The sequence below is a fragment of the Camelus ferus genome, chromosome 2 (genome assembly GCF_009834535.1).
Source record: "Camelus ferus isolate YT-003-E chromosome 2, BCGSAC_Cfer_1.0, whole genome shotgun sequence".
Taxonomy (NCBI): Eukaryota; Metazoa; Chordata; class Mammalia; order Artiodactyla; family Camelidae; genus Camelus; species Camelus ferus.
Genome location: NC_045697.1, coordinates 39,005,489 through 39,015,331, shown reverse-complemented (window position 1 = coordinate 39,015,331; position 9,843 = coordinate 39,005,489). Strand labels below are relative to the sequence as shown.

Here is a 9,843-nt window from a genome sequence, read left to right as displayed (position 1 = left end):
ATTGATGATTAGTTTTTTTAAACATTCTGAGAACCAGGTGTGTAGTGAGTTAGCAAAAATATTTTTTGATAAATTCTCAGTTTTGATCACTATGTCTCTGTTTTCTCCCTCCTTCATAGGCTGCTTCTCCACGTCTGTGAAAGTTCTGCACATAGTAGTGCCGCAGGGCTCTGATCTTGGACCTCTGTCATACTCTCCCCCTGGGCATTGGGGTCCATGGTTTTCAATACCTTTGATATGCTGATGACTTCTGCATTTACATCTCCAGCTCCAAATTTGTAATTTCAACTACTTTGTCTACACATCCACTTGGATGTCTAATGTGCCTCCTCTGCAAATGTTCTTTATCACAGAAGTGGCATCAACACACATCCAGCTGTTCAGGATAAAAATCTCAGGAAGCATCCTTGGTTCTTCTCATCACTCCAATTGGTTCCACCTCCAAAATAAATCCTGAATCTGACCACTTCTCACCAGTCCCCTGCTACACACTAATTTAAGGCACCATCTGCTCTTGCCTGGATTACTGCAAAAGCCACCTAATTTGTCTCCCTGCCTCCACTCTTACCTATCTCCTGTCCATTCTTCATCCAATGTCTTAAAATGTAAGTCAGGTCAGGGGCAGTCCATTACTTAAAGTCCTCCACTGGCTTCCCACTGCAACCAGAACAAATCCAAAGCCCTTATCATGACCTACATCATCACGCACACTCTTGGCCTTGTGATTCCATCGCCCTCACCTTTCCCCCTCCTTCACCCAGGGCTTCAGCTGAACACACTGAACTGGCTCCTGCCTCCAGATCTCTGCTCTTGCTTTTCTGTGAGCCTGAAATGTTTGTCACCAAGGTCTTCACCAGGCTTCCCTCTCATCCTTCAGCTTTCAGGTTAAATGTCACCTCTGAAGGGCCTTTTCTGATCTTCCAATGGAAGTCTTTCCCTGCCCCCACCATTCTCTAGCACTTAATTTTAGGAAGTATTGTATTCACTTGTTTTGGAGTTCCCTGTGTCACCCCGTCCCTAGCACCTACACTAGAAAGCTTCTTGAGAGCAGTGACCTCCTTTGCTGAGTTCAGCCCCAAAACATTTCCTGGGACAGAGCAGACGCTCAGAAACTGAGGTTGACTGACAGAGCCATCCAGGGCTCTTACAAGGTTCTTGTTCGCTGCAGGGAGAGATGGTCCCCATAATCGTTTACTCCCGTCCTCCACGGGGCGAGGAGCTGAGGTCTAGCAACCACCTCTCCTCTAGCTTCCTGTCCCTCCTTCCTCCCTTCTGCCGCCCCGCCCCCCATCCTTTCCTGCTCCTCCCCCTCCTCCTACCTGCCTGGTTCATCTCCCCTCCGCCCCATCCTCCCTCCGCTTACCGCCCCTCCCTCGCCCCACCCTGTCGCGTGTCCGAACCAAGGGCGCCCTCCGTGTCGCGCGGGCGCCGAAGAGCTCGGTGACCGATGGCCGGCCGCGGAAGGAGGATGGGGCTCGCGGCGCTGCGTTTGGTGCCGTTGCTCCTGGTCTGGTGGGACTCGGCAGGTAATGCTCCCCATTCGGCCGGCTGCCCTAGGACCGGCCGGCCGAGGAGTAACCAAAATGGGGATCTCGCCGCAGCTGCCGCTCCCCGGAACCGGGCCTTGGCGTCGCTCGGCCGCACTCGTTACTGGCGGTTCCGGGCCGGCCCTGCGGTCCTCGAGGGACTCGAAGTTGGGAGTGTGGAGGGATGGCATTGTGCAGCCAGCAGCCCTCTTTAATTCTTGCTTGGGCTTCGTTCCCAGCATCTTCTTAGTGACACCTTGCTGTCTGCTCATTCTCCCCTCAAGCGGATTTTCTGGCGCCCACGATCCGGAGTTGGGTGTTTATGGACCCAGGAGCCGTACAGACCTCGGCAGGAGATGTACAGGAATCAGGAACTGTGAATGCTAAGCGTGCCAGGCACTCTGGGGCTCATGAAAAAGGGGCTTTTTAGTCCAGCCAGACTTGCCACCCATGTAAACTGTAGTTAAAATGGTTAACACCTAATGTTAAGCTTTCATGTTTATCACTCTGAGCCGCAGAGGAAAAGAATATCGTGAATTAAGAGTTACTTCTCTGATTTTTGTTCCGCAGCTGTAAAGTCCTTCCCCAAGTAATCCTGTTAGGGTGGTCAGTTACGGAACCAGTACCAATGATTTCTGTGGGCCTGCTAGGAGGGGTGTCAGAACACAACTGAATATCCTTTTTTGGAGGGGGTGGGGAGGATGGCTTGAAAGAAGCTTGGTATCTGAGGGAAAGGGAGAAGGTGTGGCCTGTATAAATCACCAGCCGGATTTTTAAAATTCCTTATGAACAAGAATTAACTTTAATCTCATCCTTTAAAATGTCTGTTTCCTTCTTGCAGCCTCTCTGAACACTCAGTTTGGTGAAACTTCAGAATACAGAACGGTAAGTAGGAAACCACTTGTATTGTTTCTACTAACACAGTGAAGCCCACAACAGTTTGGGCTGGAGGCTGGTTTTCAGGTCTGACCTGCCACTTTTGAAACCACTGAGTGCTTCTCTAGCAACCAGATTCGCAGGCAGGGCTTTGGACACAGATCACAATGTAAATTTTGGTTGAAAATTAGGTCAGGCCTTGAAGGCCCCAGGGCTTTGTTTCCTTCAATATTTCCTTTAATGATTCAGAAGGTCCTAGGCCTAAAGATTATACTTTGTACTAGACATTTGATATATATTATCAAATTAAATTCTGTGGAACTAAAGGAAGACCAGCCAAATGAGAACAAGCAAAAGCTAGTTATAGAGCTAGATGGAACTAGTGAGTCAGCCAAGCCGCCTGCATTTGGGCTGAGATTCAAAGGCAGAGGAGCGGGAAAGCTTTACAATGGGGAAAAGGGAAGACTTCAGGTGTGCCCTGATTGAGGCTGTTGGCATGGGGAAGCTGCAGGTTGGTTAACTAGACGCAGGCATGCTATGTGATTGGTTGGGAGTGCGTATTTGGTTTTCTCTGATTGGTTGGAAGTTGGAAGTGGGGACAAAATTTAGGGAAGCTAATAGTTATTACTCAAGCCCTGGCCATTTTGGGCTGATTGTTACAGAGGTTATTGTGTGGCTTCCTGGACTTCACTTGAGGTAGCCATCTGACTCCTGCCACGTCCGACTTATAGCAGGTGGCTTCCTGGGCTGGTCATTCTAAATAATGAGTTGGTTTCCTGGGTGGGCTGCTGCAGGTTGTGGGTCAGAGTTCTATTTAAATATCTGGCCTGGCACTGTTCATTTTATATTCAGTCTCTCAATTCTCACGATGACCTTGTAAGATAGACAGATACTATTATTATACCTATAAGGATTTGACCTCAGTGGGTTAGGTAACTTTGAATATTCAATTCAGTGTAGACCTTTTCCAGGAAGCCTTCCCATCCTGTTTTCTTCCTCCAAAGCAGACATAAACACATTTTCTCTGTGCTTCCATTCAACTTATACAGCATCATCAAAATCACCATGTTAGTGTAGGGGAGGAAAAAAATCTTTCCTCTACCTTTCTAAGTTCTCAGCTGGGCCTGCATAACATAGGACAGATTAACAAGAGAAAAACAAACAGCCATTTATTAATAAGTGCTTGATGCATACATATGGGAGCACTCAGAGATGAGTAACTCAAAGAGGTGGCTTAGAATTCTGGCAAATATAGCATCTTTAACAAAGAGCACCTACAGTCAACTTATCTTTGACAAAGGAGGCAAGAATATACAATGGAGAAAAAGTCTCTTCAGCAAGTGGTGTTGGGAAAACTGGACAGCAGCATGTAAATCAGTCAAGTTAGAACACTCCCTCACACCATACACAAAAATAAACTCAAAATAACTTAAAGACTTAAATATAAGACAAGACACTATAAACCTCCTAAAAGAAAACATAGGCAAATCATTCTCTGACATAAATCTTAGCAATATTCTCCTAAGACAGTCTACCCAGGCAATAGAAATAAAGGCAAAAATAAACAAATGGGATCTAGTTAAACTTACAAGCTTTTTCACAGCAAAGGAAACCATAAGCAAAACAAAATGACAACCTACGAAATGGGAAAAAAATATTTGCAAATGATGCGACTGACAAAGGCTTAATCTCCAGAATATATAAACAGCTCATACAACTTAATAACAACCCCCCCCAGACAATCCAATCCGAAAATGGGCAGAAGACCTAAACAAGCAATTCTCCAATGGAAGACATATAAATGCCCAACAGGCACATGAAAAAAATGCTCAGTATCACTGATTATCAGAGAAATGCAAATCAAAACTACAATGAGGTGTCACCTCACACCAGTCAGAATGGCCATCATTCAAAAGTCCATGGATGATAAATGCTGGAGAGGGTGTGGAGAAAAGGGAACCCTCCTACACTACAGTGGGAATGTAGTATGGTGCAGCCATTATGGAAAATAGTATGGAGATTCCCCAAAAAGTTAAAAATAGACTTACCATATGATCCAGCAATCCCACTCCTGGGCATATATCCAGAGGGAACTCTAATTTGAAAAGACACACGCACCCCAATGTTCACAGCAACACTATATACAATAGCCAAGACATGGAAGCAACCTAAATGTCCACCAACAGATGACTGGATAAAGAAGCTGTGGTATATTTATACAAGAGAATACTACCCAGTAATGAAAAAGAATAAAATAATGCCATCTGCAGCAACATGGATGGATCTGGAGATCATCATCCTAAGTGAAGTAAGCCAGAAAGAGAAAAATGCCGTGTGATACCACTCATATGTGGAATCTAAAAAAAGAAAAAAAGAGGACACTAATGAAGTCTACAAAAATAGAAACAGACTTGTAGACATAGTAAACAATCTTATGGTTACTGGGGGAAAGGGGGTGGGAAGGGATAAATTTGGGAGTTTGAGATTTGCAAATGTTAACCACTATATATAAAAATAGATAAACAAATTTCCTCTGTATAGCACAGGGAACTATATTCAATATCTTGTAATAACTTTTAATGGAAAATATGAAAACAAATATATGTATATATATGCATGACTGGGACATAATGCTGTATACTAGAAACTGACACATTGTAATTGACTATACTTCAATAAAAAAAAAAGAGCAATACATTTGTAGAAAAATGACTGGACAAAGGAAAATGATTTTAGGCTTCCAAGGGTGGCCAACAGTGGGAAGATAATATATAGGAGGAAACTAATGGAGTATGATTTGTTTGCAGATTTCTCAGGTGCCATCTCTGGGCTGATAAGAGTCCAGAGTCATTTCCAGTAAAGGAGAATTTATATCCTGCCTTTAAACAGAAAAAGAAGCGATTAATCTGCTTCTTAACTGCCTTTAGCTCAGAATAATTTTTATGACATAGAGCCATATTTTCAGGGTGACATATACTGGTTTCCTTCAACGGTAAATACTTGTATACCATTTACTGTGTGCCAAGCACCATTCTAAATGCTTTATGTAGAATAACTCGTTTAATCTTTTAGAGCACTGTGAGGTAGTTACCATTGCTATCCCCTTGGTCAAAGTCGCATGGCAATGTGACCAGTAGGGGTTCATCCCAGGCATTCTGACCCCAGACCTGGTGCTCCTTACTAGCCCAGCATAGCACTGAATTGTAACTGCCCGTCTCCTCCTGGGCTATATACTCCTCAGTGTCATGGATGATGTCTTACTTGTTGTTTGCTGCCCAGTCTCCAGCACTTCATGGGTGCTCAATAATACTTTTGGTCATATGACTCAGTTTTCTTGAGTTTGAGTTTCTTTCAGAAAATGGGAATAATAACAGTAGAAACTCTATCAGCCACCCTCCATTTACGCAAGCTCACATACAACCTTCCCCTGTCTCTCTGAACAGTTCCTACAGCAGATCAATTACTCACTGGTTGTAGATGGACTACTGTCTTGTATGACTCCTCTCCTGGATGCCAGTAGAATGTATTTCTCATCAGTGGAGTTACGTTCTTACCAAGACTCATGTGTGTGTTCACAAGCCTGTTACGTGAGCCTCCACTCTTATTTTAATAAAAAATGTAGACAGCATAAACATGAGTGTGAAGAAATAAAGCAGTTTATATAAGAACTGTGTTGGATGCTTTTGAAAGACTTGCTAAAGGAGGAATTACTAAAAAAAAAATTGCTGTTGAATTAGGTGTAGGTAAAACAACTGTAAATAATTGGGAAAAGATTTTTTAGAATTGTATATTTCCTTGGTATGCCAGTGTCTTAAAAGTCTCACCATATTTTTAAATAGGGAGTTTTACTCCCCAGAAGACATTCAGATTGTCATTCTGGTTGTCATGACTGGGGAGCTGTTACTGGCATCTAGTGGATAAAGAACAGAGATGCTACTAAACATCCTACAATGCACAGGACAGCCTCACACAGCAAAGAATTACCTCGTCCAAAATATGAATGGGGTCGAGAAATCCCATTTTAAAGAAGCCAAAACAGGAAATCACAGGTGATTTATTCTGAGTATGATTTTTGCAGTGATAGCACACAGAACTCTAACTAGTTGAAACATTCAAAGGAAAGGTCTTGTGTCTTGTGTCAGTTAGGATTAAATTCAGCTGCAAGTAACAACAACTCAGAATAACAGCTAACAGCACTGCTCATCCTAGAATGTGGCCTTCATCCTCCTGGTCTGTAAGATAAAGGTGAGAACTCCAGGCACCCAGCAGCAAGACGGAGGAATGGACAAAGAAGGATAAAAACTGGAGGAAGCAGAGGACAGGCACCAACTTTCTTTTAAAGGAGGTTCCCAGAAGCTACTGCACAATAATTCCACCTATATCCCATTGGTCAGTCCTTAATCACATGGTCACACCTAGCTGCAAGAAAGGGTATCTTATAGTAGGTAGCATTCCAGCTGGCCACGTGCCCTGTCACTGTCTTACATCAAAAGATTGGCAATTTTTGTTTTCATTTCTATGTTTCAAGATAAAATGTTTAGGGTATATATTATTTTTTATTATTGTTTCCTTGCTTTAATTCACCTTTTCAATGAAATGACCAGTTACCGCTTGTCTCAGTCTCACTGGGATAAGAGGGCCTCTACTCCCCTGTGAGAGCAGCCCTGGAAGGCAGCATCTCAGTGAGCCTGGGGCAGCCAGAGCACATCAGGCTCCTAAGTGGAGCACAGAGGACTGAACGGTGGGTAGAAAGGGGCAAAAAAAAAAAAAGTTCCTTCAGAGTTTGGCCCATGGCCAGCCCTGCTCAGGTCTCTGTGAATCCAGATAATATCAATGGAAAGGTATATTTCATTTATTCAGAGTGCTAAACAGGGTGACTTACTCAGAAGTGAGAAAAGGTGATCACTATTTACTAAAACAAAACAGAAATACAGCAGGCCCTGTATTTCACCTTTTGTTACAGTGGGACTCTGCACACGATGGTCTGCTCACTGTGACCAGTTCTAGTCTTGGCCCTGCTGGAGACTGTGGTCCTGAGCAAGATGTATGACCCCTCTGGCCTCAATCCCATCAAATCTGAGGGTTGAGTTCCATGACCCAGTATCAGTTTCTTAGGGCTGCCGTATTACTACAAACTGGATGGTTTAAACCATAGAAATTGGATTATCTCCCAGTTCCTGAGGCTAGAAGTCTAAACTCAAGGTGTGGCAGGGTTGGTTCCTTCCAAGAGGTGCGAGGGACAATCTATTCCATCCCTCTCTCCTTCTCTCTGGTAGCCTCAGGCAATCCTTGGCTTGTAGATCACGTTCTCTCTGTGCATTCACATGATCTTCCCTCTGCGCATGACTCTGTGTCCAGATTTTCCCTTTTATAAGGACACTAGTCATACTGGATTAGGGCCCACCCTACTAACCTCATTTTAACTCAATTATCTATATAAAGACCCTCTTTCCTAATAAGGTCACGTTCTGAGGCACTGGGGGTTAGGACTTTAGCATATCTGTGGGGCAGACACAATGAAGCATATGACAACCCTTGAAGTCCAGTTCTGAACCTACTGCTTTCTTGAGCACTGCTGCTTAGATGCCAGTATCTTAAAAGTCCCGACAAGAAGACTAGATTCTCCAGTGCGTCTGGGCATTATGCCAGGGACTGAGGTGGCAGGCGGCAGGATATTCACGTGGAGATGGTAGTGACGAGCAAATTTTGAAGCTGGAGGATAGTCAAGTAGGTACGGTGGCATGTCCTGGACTTTCATTTGAAAATCAGCCAGACTGAACCTTCCTCTGAGGTCCTTTTCTTACAAGCATGTATTGATCCATTGCTTCAACATTGCACAGATTTTTACATTAGAAAAAACCTTTTTTTTTTTTTTTTTTGCGGAGAATAGAAACCTTTCTGTAGGATGTTTCTAGGAAATCCAGGAATACTTGGGTCTTTGTCCTCCCCTGAGCTATTTTGTGATGAGAATGTCTCAGGTTATTCTCCAATTTCTGTTTCCCTTTCTCTTTTCCAGCCAAATTGCTATCAGTATAAATTACCAGGATGTCCCAGAGACTTTAGCCCCGTGTGTGGAAGCGACATGTCCACTTACCCCAATGAGTGTACTCTGTGCATGAAAATCAGGTAACATAATTTTACAGTATAAATTAGCCAAGTTTTCTTCAATTCTTTTCTTGCATTTCGATTCCTTAGGAAGCTGTGACTCTTTTTTTGGACATAAGAATCAAATGTGACATAGTAGTTCTGTTTTCATACTGACACTTAAAAGGACACAGAATCCTTCAGTGTATTTTCTAGGTCAGTGTTAGAGAATGAGGTATGTGATTAATCAGATAATTAAGTGATGTTACTCTCCAGGGATGTGCTGTTTCCCCAAATGAAGACTATATTTAGTAGTCAAATTCTGCGGAACGGTAAATGTTCTTTTAAATTCAGAGGGCATATACAGGTGACCCACACACCCTGCACTACTGTTTGGAAAACAGGTCTTAATAAGTCTCCCTGGTAGAATGCTCAGTACAAGTGTATTACACCTGATGCCCTCCCACGTAACACACCTGACCAGCTCAGATGGCCATGACTCCTCCTCCAGGTGAGCTGCTTTGTATTTCAGGGCTCCGTTCTCTGACCTCGGTGAGTTACTAGGTCCTCTCTGAGTGATTCTTCGGGGGTAACTCCCTGTGCCCTGGGGTGATGGAACACATAGTAGAGTTGGGCTTTCGCCCTCATTGTTTCCTAGATTCAGCTTTAAAAATGATTAAGTTAGCGTCACCCTGGAAGAATCTAATGTATAATGCCGTGGGTCTTTCTAATACAAATAGTGGGATGGTTTCAAGATGGTTGGGAATAAATGTCTTTTTAATGGTTTCTTCAATTTGCAGGGAAGATGGTCATGATATAAAAATAATCCGAAGTGGACCATGCTGATGGAGCAGTTTACAGAAGACCACCTTTGTCCGCACACTAGATCAACTTCATTTTCCCTTTTTTTCTTTTCCTATGTTTCTTTGTGTGAAATTTGTTAACCCACATTTTCTGAGATGAAGTGTGGAAGAGAGCTATGGGCAGTGGCTGATAATTAAAACAAACAAAAAAATCTTTGTTTCTTGCCTTTTTTCCCTTGAGTTAAGCTCATTGCCCAGATAACTTATGTGTTACTTTATTTATCTGGAATAAAATCAGCAGTGTAACCAGTTACCACTGTTCTCTACTGAATACCTATTCCCACTCAGTAGACTCACGTGGCTCCTTTCCTGTGAGGCAAAGATGAATTTCACTAAGGGAGGAGTGGAGTCACTGTTGAGAGGGCAAAGTTTATTCTTCTTCTGCATTTCCCTGAATCTTGGATATTTAATGTATGTGTAGCTGGTATGGTGTTCTGCACAGGGCAAATAACTGTGAAATACTTGGAGCTGACTTTAGCCGGAGCTGGTAAAGT

General features: G+C 43.3%; 1 protein-coding gene across 1 annotated transcript; it reads left to right on the top strand.

Annotated features, from left to right (window-relative positions):
• The first annotated feature begins 1,288 nt into the window (after positions 1 to 1,288).
• Positions 1,289 to 9,602, top strand: SPINK2 (serine peptidase inhibitor Kazal type 2). Its single transcript, XM_032491372.1, has 4 exons — positions 1,289 to 1,526; positions 2,368 to 2,411; positions 8,419 to 8,528; positions 9,287 to 9,602. Exons 1-4 carry the CDS (start codon positions 1,448 to 1,450, stop codon positions 9,330 to 9,332), a joined length of 279 nt encoding a protein of 92 aa, XP_032347263.1. The 5' UTR covers positions 1,289 to 1,447; the 3' UTR covers positions 9,333 to 9,602.
• Positions 9,603 to 9,843: the final 241 nt, after the last annotated feature.

Coding starts and splice junctions, on each gene's coding strand:
- SPINK2 (XM_032491372.1), top strand. CDS start 1,448: ATGGCCGGCCGCGGAAGGAGGATGGGGCTCGCGGCGCTGCGTTTGGTG. Junction 2,412..8,418: donor AAACTTCAGAATACAGAACG/GTAAGTAGGAAA, acceptor TCTCTTTTCCAG/CCAAATTGCTATCAGTATAA. Junction 8,529..9,286: donor ACTCTGTGCATGAAAATCAG/GTAACATAATTT, acceptor TTCAATTTGCAG/GGAAGATGGTCATGATATAA.